This window comes from Equus caballus, chromosome 10 (genome assembly GCF_041296265.1).
Source record: "Equus caballus isolate H_3958 breed thoroughbred chromosome 10, TB-T2T, whole genome shotgun sequence".
NCBI lineage: Eukaryota > Metazoa > Chordata > Mammalia > Perissodactyla > Equidae > Equus > Equus caballus.
The window spans coordinates 19,497,017-19,509,432 of record NC_091693.1 but is presented as its reverse complement, the minus strand read 5'-3'; the positions used below and the strand labels follow the sequence as shown (position 1 = coordinate 19,509,432).

The 12,416-nt window shown below is 49.6% G+C and overlaps 1 protein-coding gene across 3 annotated transcripts in view; it reads right to left on the bottom strand.

Annotated features, from left to right (window-relative positions):
* TRPM4 (transient receptor potential cation channel subfamily M member 4) overlaps positions 1-12,416 on the bottom strand; it is a 46,077-nt gene that overhangs the window by 13,695 nt on the left and 19,966 nt on the right. For 2 of the 3 annotated variants that reach the window (XM_023650084.2, XM_023650085.2), the window contains exons 10-16: positions 10,445-10,557; positions 9,793-10,146; positions 9,491-9,625; positions 4,663-4,792; positions 4,370-4,515; positions 3,275-3,387; positions 2,839-2,916 (exon numbers count right to left, since the gene is read on the bottom strand). In XM_023650084.2, the coding sequence (XP_023505852.1) occupies positions 2,839-2,916; positions 3,275-3,387; positions 4,370-4,515; positions 4,663-4,792; positions 9,491-9,625; positions 9,793-10,146; positions 10,445-10,557 (1,069 nt within the window). Of the gene's footprint in view, positions 1-2,838; positions 2,917-3,274; positions 3,388-4,369; positions 4,516-4,662; positions 4,793-9,490; positions 9,626-9,792; positions 10,147-10,444; positions 10,558-10,786; positions 11,643-12,416 lie in introns of those variants that run through there. The other variant, XM_070224685.1, reaches the window with a different exon arrangement.

Genomic DNA, 12,416 nt, shown 5'->3' with positions numbered 1-12,416 from the left:
ATTAACCTCTGACCCACAGATTCTGATATCAGCTTATCCAGCCCAGTTTTCTCATACAACTCTTCCTTCCCCATGTCTGATCTCTGACCACACAGTCCTAGCTGGCTTCTGAATCCTGACCTTCTCGGCCCACTCATACTGCTGACCCTTCTCATCTGAGTTCTGATCCTGTATCCCAATTTCATCCTGACTCTTAATTCTGACCTCAAATAAGAAAGGCTAAAATGAGTCATACTAATAATAATAAATTCAAAAAGCTAACAGGAAAACCAAACTGGCTTGAAGAAGTGTCCTCTCTTTATAAACCAAGCAGAAAGATAATAACCCAAAAGTGGAAACAACCCAAACGGCCATCAATTGATGAATGGATAAATCAAAAGTGGTCTATCCAGACAATGGAATATTATTCAGGAATGAAAAGGAATGAAGCACTGATCCATGCTACATCGTGGATAAATCTTGAAAACATGATGCTAAGTGAACAAAGCCAATGGTAAAAGACCACACAGGGCGTGCCTCCACTTATATAAAACGTCCAGAATAGGCAAATGCACAGACAGAAAGTAGACGGGTGGTTGCCCTGAGGCTCAGGGGGAAGTGGGGGGAGGGGAGTGACTGTTAATGGGTACAAAGTTTCTCGTTGCAGTGATGAAAATGTTTTCAAATTGTAGTGATAACTTTACAACTCTGTGAATATACTCTGTGAAAAACCATTGAATGGTACACCTTAAATGGCCAAGCTGAATAGTCTGTGAATTATATCTCAATCAAGCTGTTCTAAAGAAAATAAGTGGAAAGAACGGTAAAAGCTAAAGGAAGTGAGAAGTATTGGGGAAAAGGGGTCAGATGCAGAGAGAGCAGCTCCCTAATGACAAGGAGTACAGTCCTGGGGTTTCCTATTTCACCCTCCGCAGGGTCCTGACGGCGAGAACGTGGCAGGTCAGAACGCTTCCCAACGTCTGCCATCTTGACTCACCGGCAGCCGGGCCACACGCAGATCCCTGGGCCCAACCGCAAGCTTCCCGGGGACAGGAGCCAGGGATCTGTCCTTTTACAAAGATCTCCCTGGAGATCTTGCTCCCTGGAGATCACTGGCTCTCCACAGTGGCTAAGAGCACAGATTCAGGCACAAGAGGATCTGGGTTCAAATCCCACCTCTGTCACCAAGCACATGATCTGAGGAGAGTAACTTAATGCCTCAGTTATTTCATCTGTAAAATGGGGATAATAATACACCTTACGGCACAGGGCTGTTCAGAGAATTAAATGAACTTATCTTCAAAAGGATTTAGCACGATGGCTGCCCACTGTAAGTATTCTGTGACAGCAGCCATTGTCATCGTCATCATCCTCATCACATGGTGCAAAAGTTGGGAAATCACTAGGCAAGGGCACCATTATTGATCCTGACACTGGGGCCTTCTAGCCAACCTTTTGCAGTGGTCCAAATTTTTTTTTCCTAGTTTTCTCTTCTATCTTGACAAATATTTTGCATTCTTTGTGCATTGTCTCAGAAAAAAAAAATATATATATATATATACACACACACATTTAAATTTGACATTTCATGAGGTATGTAGTGGGTTTTACAGACTATTGGCAGTCTGGTTATCAGAAACATTTCTTCTTCTGGGATATTGGAGGGTGTGGTCCATCCTTTCCCCATTTATATGGCTAAAGTAGAGATGGAGGATGCAAAGATGGGTATAAATGTGGGCCTCTTCCTATTTCTCTCTTACTATAGATTAAGACCCTTATACCTACACACATACACACACACACACACACACACACACGCCATTCAACAAAATAAATAATAAATGTATTAATAATAGCAGTAGTAATGATAATCCCCATTAACTGAGCACTGACCACGTGCCAAGCACTACGCTATGCATTTTCTCCACATTATCTCCAAGAATCCTCGCTCCCACTCCATCAGGCATCACGGTACCCTGTATGACGATGCACCAGATATTTTGGTTCTCTCCCAATGGGAGAATTAGGAGCTGAGGAATCCCCATACGACTTGCTTTACCAATGAAATATGGGCAAGAGTGACACCCGTCACTTCCCTTTAAGAGCCAGTAGCTGGTTCACCACGTCTCCTTTCCCTCTGCCATGAGACCAGCATCATCTCAGCTCGGAGGTGCCTGCTCATCCCAAAGTGGAGACCACGTGGAGCAGAGCCACGGCCCACCCGCGACTGGAGTGAGAGGGAGAGCTAAAGCTTCGCTGCTGCCAGCCACGGAGAGTCTGGGATGTCTTGTCATTGCAGCATTACCCACCCCAGCCTGACTAACACAGGGACAACCTTCCATGTGCCTTCTCTTTACAGAAAAGAAAGCTGAGGCTCAGGGGTGAAGTCACCGCCCAAGTCGAAGTCAGGATTTGAACTTAGGTCTGCTTGACTCAGAGCCACGTCCCTCAGCACCTCCACGCTGCAGAATTACCGGAAGATGGATAAATATTTTATTTCATTTGTTTAGGCCTGATTTTGAAAAGACCTTCATGGGCACCAAAGAACAAAGGCCCTGGAGTCAGGGAAAAAAGTAGGCCAAAGATCCCCAAATGAACCAAATCCATGCAATTCCACTTGCGACATGGAACAGAAGTATATGTAGCATGAAGCAAGTTGATTTCCACTGAGGAACTCCTTGGTGGCAGAACCAAGCCTGGAGCGTGGCATTTGGGAAACTTCCTCAGTAGCTTCAGTGGCTTCAAGAAACCACCATCTCCTGAAGCCCCACGTCTCCCCTCTGGCCTTGCTCCCAGTGCCCCGTGCTCCTGAAGCCGCCCAGGGTGTCCCAGCTCACAGGGTGCTGGTGTCTCACTCACCCGGCAGGCCCTTCCCCATTGATGTCTGTATCCATGTCAAACATCAGGTCCTTCTGTGTGGACTCCTCCTCTGACTTCCTGGAGGGAAGCACAGAGGGAGAAATGGGGGCAGGCGAGAGTGGGAGAGGAATTCTCCAGAAAGACCCCAAATTCTTCACCCAGCAACATGGCAGGGAGATGGCGAGGTGCCTCCCCAGAGTCACCCCAAAGGGACCTTCCCCCAGAGCCATGGCCAGAGGGCAGAGGAACGGCCCCTAGCAATACCACAGAGAGACCCCCAAAATCTCAGCTCCCAGAACACGCCCCCAGTTTGAGAAGGCAAAGAGAATGAACAAGAGGTGGGGCACCGGACAGACCAAGTAGAAAGGCAGCCAGAAGTGAGCAGGCAGGAGACACTGAGCGCCCCCTCCTGCCCATCTAACCCCGAGGGACTGACCTGAAGGTGATGAGGTCGGTGTAGATGAGTGGGGGGCAAAAGAAGGCAAGAACCAGGGCCCAGATGGGCGTGGTGCTGTCCATCTCCCCCCACCACTTCTGTGTCAGCAGAGACTGTGGGGTGTGGGGAGAATCAGGAGTCTGAATCTACTCGCAGCCCCCTCCTGAAGACCCCAGGCAAGGACTGGGCCACAGCTCTAAGGCCCAGAGCAAGTGCTCAATGCCAGGACCATAACTGTGGGAGGTGGGGGAAGGCGAGGGCCACCTGTCCCAGGTTTTAGCTAAGAGAGGCAGACAGCTAACATTTATTAACCCAATATGGCAGATGCTGGGCTAAGCACTTCAATTAACCCTCACCACACCCCCAGGAGGACAGGTACCAGTACTTTCTCCCTGCTCACAGATGGGGCACAGGGAGGTTCAGGAAGGGGCGCAAGCTGGAAGCCATGAGTTCAACCACTCTTCAAAGCAAAGCACTCTGGGTAATTCTTTGAAAGCCCCACCAAATCATTCCAACAGGTGAGGATGGGACTTCCCGTCAGGTAGGCAGAACGTCCTGTCCTGAGGGTGGGACTCTCTGAGCCCCTGTCAAATTTAGATTAAGGAGACTGAGAAAGTTTTCAAAATGTCAGGATTGGCAGGATGGGAGGGACTGTGGGGGCAGGCAGGGCTTCCCGAAGGACAGGATTTCCTATAGGAAGGGTGGGATTTCCTGAAGCAGAGTTTGTCTTTGTCCAGAACAATAGGTAATTGTCCGGTGACGTCACTCTAGTTGAAACTTAGGAGTGGGGGCCTCGTAAGGAAGTGGGAAGGACTTCCTAGTAAAGTCACCAGGAATTCCTGTTATCCGGACTGGAACTTTTAGGAGGGTGGGCTTTGCTGGGGGAAGGCTGGCTTTCCTGTGGCAGAGGGAGGAGCTTCTTAGGGGAAGAGCAGCCTTTCTGGGAGAGGCCTGAGGCTTTCTAGAGGAGCGGTGGTCTCCAGGGGGAGGGGCTGGTCAAGACGACGGACTGCCCGCAATGGCAGGGGCTTATCCTCCACGCTTCCCAGAGTCCAGTTGGGAACTGTCTGGGATGTTGGGGTCTCAGATGCTCACCTGTATCCCGTCCTGGGCAAAGAAGGCACGGGCGTCAGCCTGCATGGCAAGCTGGAAGCAGGTGGCACCCCCCCAGAGCGGGCAGCGCCGGAGGAGCAGCCGGGAGGCCCGTTCCTCGCTGCTGTGGTAGCACTCGCCAAAGAGGTCTGGGGGCAGGGGGAAAGGGGTGGGAAGACAGTATGAGGGGAGAAATAAGGGCATGGAAGGGTGGGGAGCAAGATCCCGAGAGGGGGAGTGGGGAGATGGACTTCATGCAGCACTGTCCGTGCCCCCAGCACCCATGCCCCACGCACCGACACCCAGCCCCTCAAACTTGGCCGCCAGTTCCTTCCTCCGCGCCGCCTCCTGGGCCTCGGTCTCGAGGCGCGCCAGCACTCGCAGCAACAAACAGGCCCCAAGAGCTGAGGCCACAGCGTTGGAGCCCTGGAGAAACAGAGACGGGTCACGGATAGGGTCAGGGTGTGGAATGAGCTTCCTACAGGGATGAAGGAGGGTGGAAGCCTGTGATGGAGGGAGAGACGGAGCCGGATGTCAGAAATTAACCAGGGACACCAGAGGCCAAGGATAAAGCAATGTTTGCAGACGGATCTGGAAGAAACTGGACATCAGGTGAAAATGACAGACGTCAGGCGGTTCAGAGACTGGAACTGGGCTGGAGTGACATTAATGTCAGAGGTCACAGGTCAAAAGGCAACTGGCGATGTCGCCTATCATGGCAGAGAACTTCAAAACCCCGTCCGTCCACAAAAGCAACAAATAAGCTGGCAAAAGCTGTCAGAATCAACTTTTTGAGAATTCTGGAATCTAATAGAAAACTTACAACAAACAAGAGAATGCTTAATGAAGAAAGAAAATGCTAAATTTCAGGAAAAGAGCACTGTGACATTTTAACTAACCTGCCCCCCAGCTCAGTGGCGGCCTTGAAGGCAACGGCCCGCATTCCTGGCGCAGGCTGTTGCTACCAGAGGGGGCGATTCAGATCTTACTCTTAAATAATTATGGTTGGGCCTATGACCTAGCTGGTGGCTCCTTAAAGGAACAGCTGAAGGGCTTGCCTTTGTTTCACTGGTCTTGGAGCTTCCCAGAGCAGAAGCGGCTTCCCAGGTGGTCTTTGAAAGCATTTCAAGACAAATATATTAGCCTCAGCTGCCTGAGGCAAAGAATAACAGTCAAGGCAAGCAACGGATACACTGAACGGCTTGGGAGGGAGGCGGCTGGGCAGAGAGGTACTTTGGAGAATAATGGGTTTGAAAAGCTCCTACGTGTATCAAGGAATCTAGAAGATTACACTCATGACCGAGACTGGAGGCATGCTCACAAAAGACGAGAGAAAATCCGAAGCTTTCACCTCTGGCTGACCTGGAGGCTCAGCAAAAGCAGGAAGGGAAGGCTAAGGCAGAACTGTAAACAGGCTGACAGCTCTGACACGGACCCCAGCTCCAAGCTGCGAGAGTTTTGTCTGTCCCCCCCGCCCCCCGCCCCGGGCATTCAAGGCAGTCTCTGTCAAGTCACTAGCTGAATGCTTAACTAACAGGAGGACTTGAGACCAAGGGTCAGACAGCCACTAATGATTATTCTTAAACGTCATATAGGTAAACAAACATCACTCCCACTAGGTTCCTTGTAGATAACATCTCTGAAGCTTCGGTCACCTTGGTAACAGACTTCAGTGGCCACACCTGACAAAGAATACAAACTTTACGAAAATAGCTTATAAAAGTCACTAAACAAACAAACAACCCACAAAAAGCAGGAAAAAAGAAACTAATGGAAACTATTCTCAGGGCCGGCCCTGTGGCCGAGTGGTTAAGTTCTCGCGCTCCGCTTCGGCGGCCCAGGGTTTCACCGGTTCGGATCCTGGGCACGGACATGGCACCACTCATCGAGTCATGCTGACGCGCCATCCCACATGCCACAGCTAAAAGGACCCACAGCTAAGAATATACAACTATGTACCATGGGGCTTTGGGGAGAAAAAAAAAAAAAGATTAACACGTATAATATAATGATTTACGCCTGAAATTTATATAATGTTATAAACCAATGTTACCTCAATTAAAAAATAAATTAAAAAAAGACTAACATGTAGGCTTAAATAATTATAATATATACAATAATTATAAAACTATAAAACTCTTATAAGTAAACATAGGGATAAAATTTTATGACCCTGGATTTGGCAATGGTTACTTAGATATGAGACCAAAAGCACAAGTGACCAAAGAAAAATTAGACAAATTGGACTTCATCCAAATTTAAAACTTTTGTGGCCGGCCCGGTGGTGCAGCAGTTAAGTTCACACGTTCCACTTCGGCGGCCTGGGGTTCACCGGGGTGGATCCCGGGTGTGGACATGGCACTGCTTGGCAAGCCATGCTGTGGCAGGCGTCCCACATATAAAGTAGAGGAAGATGGGCACAGATGTTAGCTCACGGCCAGTCTTCCTCAGCAAAGAAGAGGAGGATTGGCGGTGGATGTTAGCTCAGGGCTAATCTTCCTCAAAAAAAAAAAATCTAAAACTTTTGTGCATCAGAAAACACTACCAACAGAGCGAAAAGACAACCCACAGAAAGGGAGAACATATTTGCAATTCGTATATCTGATAAGGGATTCATATCCAGAACATATAAAGAACTCATAATTCAACAACAAAAAAGACAAACAAGTCAATTAAAAAATAGGCAAAGAACTTGAATAGAGATTTCTCCAAAGATATATAAATGGCCAATAAGCCTGTGAAAAGATGCTCAACATCACTCATCATTAAGGAAATGTAAACCAAAACCACAGTGGCGTGCCACTTCACACCCATTAGGATGGCAATTATCAAAAGTAAAAAAAAAACCCACAGAAAATAACAAGCGTTGATGAAGATGGGGAGAAACTGGAACCCTTGTGCATTGCCGGTAGAAATGTACGACGGCACAGCCACTGTGGAAAATAGTATGGTGGTTCCTCACAAAACTAACCCTAGAATTACCATAAGATCCAGCAATTCCACTCCTGGATACATACTCAAAACAACTGAGAGCAGGGACTCAAACAGGTATCTGTATGCCAGTGTTCATAGCGGTGTTATTCACAATAGCCAAAAAGTCAAAACAACCCATGTGCCCGTCAACACATGAACGGATAAACAAAACGCAGTATATCCACACCGTAAGATATTACTCAACCCTAAAAAAGGAAGGATGCTCTGACACATGCTACAACATGGACGAACCTTGAAAATATAATACTAAGTGAAATAAGCCAGACACAAAAGGACAAATATTGTATGATCCCATCTCTATGAGGTACCTGGAGGAGGCAAATTCACGGAGATAGAAAGTGGAATGGTGTTGCCAGCGGCTGGTGGGAACGGGGAGTTATTGTCTGATGGGTACCGAGTTTCAGTTTGCCATGATGAAAGGTTCTGGAGACGGATGATGACAATGGTTGCACAACAATGTGAATGTACTTAACGCCAGTGAATTACATACTTAAAAATGGTTAAAATGGTAAATTTTATATTATCTGTATTTTACCACAATAAAAAAAAAAAAAACAGAAAATAACAAGTGTTGTTGAGGACGTGGACAAAATGGAACCCCCATACGCTGCTGGTGAGAACGTCAAGTGGCGCAGCCACTGTGGAAAACAGTCTGGCTGCTCGTCAAAAAGTTAAATGTAGAGTTACCACATGACGCAGGAATCCCATTCGGAGGTGTATATCCAGAAGAACTGAAAACAGGTATTCAAACAAACACTTGGACACAAATATTCACAGAAGCACTAGTCACGATAGCCGAAAAGCAGAAACAACTCAAGTGTCCATCAGTGGATGAATGGATGAAAAAATGTGGTCTATGCACACAACAGAACGTTCAGCAACAAAACAGAATGAAGGACGGACAGAGGCGACCACGTGGATGAACGACGGAAACACACGCTAAGTGAAAGAAGTCAGATGCAGAAGACCACATATTATATGATTCTATTTATATAAAATATCCAGAACAGGTAAATCCAGGGAGACAGAGGGCTGAGGGGTGGTTGCCAGGGGCTGGAGGGAAGAGGGAATGGGGACTGGCCCCTTCATGGGTACCAGGCTCCCTTTGGAGCTGATGAAAATGCTCTGGAACTAAATGTTCTGGTGGCTGCACAACACTGTGAGTGTATCAAAGGCTGCTGAACTGTACAGTTTTAAATGGTTTAAATGGTGAATTTTATCTCGATGAAAAAAAGGTCTATATTTAACCGATGACCTGATGGGCTGAAAACAACCCAAGGCTGAAGAAGTCCTGTCAAGATATTTCTATGGCATATGGGGGCCGGCCCTGTGGCCCAGTGGTTAAGGTTGCGCACTCTGCTTCGGCGGCCCAGGGTTTCACCACTTCGAATCCTGGGCGCGGACACGGCACCGCTCACCGGGCCATGCTGAGGCGGCGTCCCACATGCCACAACTAGAAGGACCCCCAACTAAGAAGAAATACACAACTATGTACCAGAGGGCTTTGGGAGAAAAAAGGAAAAAAATAAAATCTAAAAAAAAGAAGATATTTCTATGGCATAAAAATAGGCTCTAGCTTAGATCCTATTCAAACCCCAAGACTCTTCTTTTCTTTTTCTTTTTTTAAAATTTTTCAAACTTCTCCAAGGTCTCAACACCTCCATCTCATCTGCTTCTGTCCAGGCCCTCATCTCGGCTGCCTGGAGGAGCCAAGCTTTACCTTGTTACGTAGCATCCTTGCCTCTAGTTTTGTTCCCATCTAGGTTGCAACTACAGCGATGTACAGCAAGTGTAACTATGTTTAAATGACGTCCCGTCAGCCACAGGGTGACGCCTGACTTCCTCACGCAGGCAACCCTTTTGAACGAAATGAGATCGATTCACATGGATGAACAAGAAAAAACGCCCAAGAGACATCGCCAACAGAAAAGGCAAGTTACAACAAAAGCATGATTTGGGCGGGGAAAAAAAGAAGCAGAAGTTGGAGTCGTTTCAGGAATGGAGGATGGGGGTGGGGGTCGGGGTGACGTCAGAAGTCAGGGAGTCGGAGAGCCGGGGCATTGGAGTGGCGCAGAAATAAAGGACAGAGACGTAGGAGAGGGTAGAACCAGAGAGCAAGGCAGCGCTCACCATCTCCCAGAAGTACACGGCCATCTGAGCCCTGTTCAGGAGCAGTGCCCAGAGGAGCAGGTCGTTCCACGGGGCCTGCCCGACGACAGCGCTCAGCCTGCGCTCTGGGGTGACCAAGTCCGAAAGCAGGCCACTCTGCAGGGAGGGGGAGGCGTGGTCAGGATGGGCCCCGCCCCCGACCCTGCCTGGCCCCGCCCCCAACCACCAGCCCCACCTCCGCACTCTGGCCACGCCCCCGACTGACATAGCCACGCCCCCAGGCCCTTCCGCGCTTCCCCACCCCAGCCTCGCACGGTTCTTACGCTTTCGCTCTCCCCGTAGCCACAGCCCGGGTGGGGATCCCCGGCGTCCCCGACGTGGTACCTCGGCGCCCACGTCTCCCCCAGCAGCATCCGAAGCACCTGCCCCACGTTAGGGGGTTGGGGCTCCCCAGAGGGTTTAGGGGCTGAGGTTTTGGTGCTCCCGCCGTGGGAGTGGGACGCTTGGTCCAGAAGGCTGCGGATGAGCGAGCTGGGGGGCGCCGCGCTGTAGAGCTGAGCCAGGCGCGTCGGAGTCAGGAAGCGGCCCAGGCTAAGGCCATGGGAGATGAGCAAGCGCACGAACTCCGGCTGGTCATTCAGGAGGGCGTCCATGAGGGAGGCCTCCAGGTGGAAGGACTGGCAGGGATGGGATGAAAGTGGGAAGAGATGAGCAGAGGCAGACAGAAGTCCAGCTGAGGTCAGAGGTTAAGGACAAGAGATGAGGAAACAGAGCTGTAAGTGACGATCGATGCATGGATGGATGGAGGGATGGGGAGACAGGGAACAAGATGGGGACAGATGGACAATCAGAGATGGATGGACAATTAAGAGAAAGCTGGACAGGCCATAATGGAAGGCACGGCTAAATGTCAGGGAAGAAGGAGAGTTCATCCCCCGTGTCAGGATCCCCAACCTCCTGGCCCCGACCTCTCACCCGCCATTGGATGTCACCCCGGAAGAGTTCACTCTGGGCAATGTCCACACGGTTCCAAGCCACAGCCAAACGCAACTCATCCAGGTAAGCTGAGGCCTCAGAGCTCCCACAGGCTGAAAGGGTGAGAGGAAGAGGGGGCAAGAAGTCAGGGGGAGTGTGGCAACAGCTGATGGAGGTCTGTTTTGCTTCTATTTCGGATACCTTACTTTTTTTTTTTTTTTTTTGAGGAAGATTAGCCCTGAGCTAACATCTGCCGCCAATCCTCCTCTTTTTGCTAAGGAAGACTGGCCCTGAGCTAACATCCGTGCCCATCTTCCTCTACTTTATATGTGGGATGCCTACCACAGCATGGCTTGCCAAGCGGTGCCATGTCCACACCCGGGATCCGAACTGGCGGACCTCGGGCTGCCGAAGCGAATCTGCAAACTTCACCGCTGCGCCACCAGGCCGGCCCCCGGATGCCTGACATTTAAATGCCATATCAAGGGGGTATTGTTGGGCAGAGTCTGGGGTTTTTAAGAAGTCAGGCTATTACAAGTAAAAGGTCATTTGACTCAGGAGCAGAGGGCAGACCGGTGGTTTAGAGCCCCCGAGAAGAAGGAAAAGGAATCATTTATTCATTTAACATTTGTTGAGGTCGGTTACGGACCAGGCAGTGGGAGGGATGGAGATACAGTCCCTGCCCTGAAGGAGCTCATCCTGGGGAAATATGTCCCAGAACCCCATAACTAGAGTGACTGGTGCCCTCAGAGGCGAACACAGGATGTGATTAGGGCCCAGGGGAGGTGACGATCACAGAGGTAGGGAGTGACCCAAAGGAGCCTCCTGGAAGACGGGCGTTGAAGTGGGGCTGTTGAAAGAGTGGTAGGAATGGGAGGTGTGCATCCAAAGTGAGGAAAAACCCTTCAAGGCAGCAAGAGCAGCCAGAGCCAAGGCCCGCGTGCGGGAAAGTAGGATATGATGGCAAGTGTGAGTCACTCTGATTTCTTGAAACTTGGGGGCACTTGTGCGAAGAAAGAGTTGACAGTAGCAGAAAATGAGGTTGGAAAAGATCCAAACATTAGAGGGATTCCAGAAGACTCTGGAGGTTGTTAAAAAGAGAAAAGGATTGAGCCAGCCCTGACGGCTGATGGCTTAGTGGTTAAAGTCCGGCATGCTCCACTTCAGCAGCCCGGGTTCAGTTCCCAGGCATGGAACCACACCGCTCATCTGTCAGTAGCCGTGCTGTGGCAGCATCTCACATGGAAGAACCAGAAGGACCTACAACCAGAATAGATGACTATGTACTGGGGCTTTGGGGAGGGAGAAGAAAAAACAGCAAGGAAGAACAAGAGACCTCTAAAACTTTGATCCGACAATTGATTGGATCCAAACGTGTGCAGTCAACAAGGGCCTGAAGAGTCTGAAGTACGCAGTGGATCCCAGGAGAAGTGAAGCAAAGTCCAGACCCTGCTGGGTCTCAGAGCCCTTGTGCTTGGAGAGAGTTTTTCCTTCTGTCTCCACTTGCTCCACATCTAGCTCCAGAGCTCAGGAGGGACTTTCATCTCATTTTGGTTGTTCCAAAAATTGGTGTTGCAAAACTAGGTAATCTACTGGAGCAGAGAGGAGCGACGGGCTCTGAGGCAGGCAGGCCTGGGTTCCAATCCCAGCTCCACCAAGACCAACTGAATGACTTCAGGCAAGCCACTGAACTTTGGGAGCCTCAGTTTCCTCATCTATAAAATGGGAATGATAGGGGTGGGCCTGGTGGCATAGTGGTTAGGTTCGCATACTCCACTCCAGTGGCCTGGTGTTCTCTGGTTTGGATCCCGGGCACAGACCTACACACAGCTCATCAAGCCACGGTGCGGTGGCATCCCATATACAAAGTAGAGGAAGACTGGCACAGATGTTAGCTCAGGGATCATCTTCCTCACACACAGACACAAAAGATGGGAATGATAATGGTGCCCACTTTGTAGCATTGTTATCA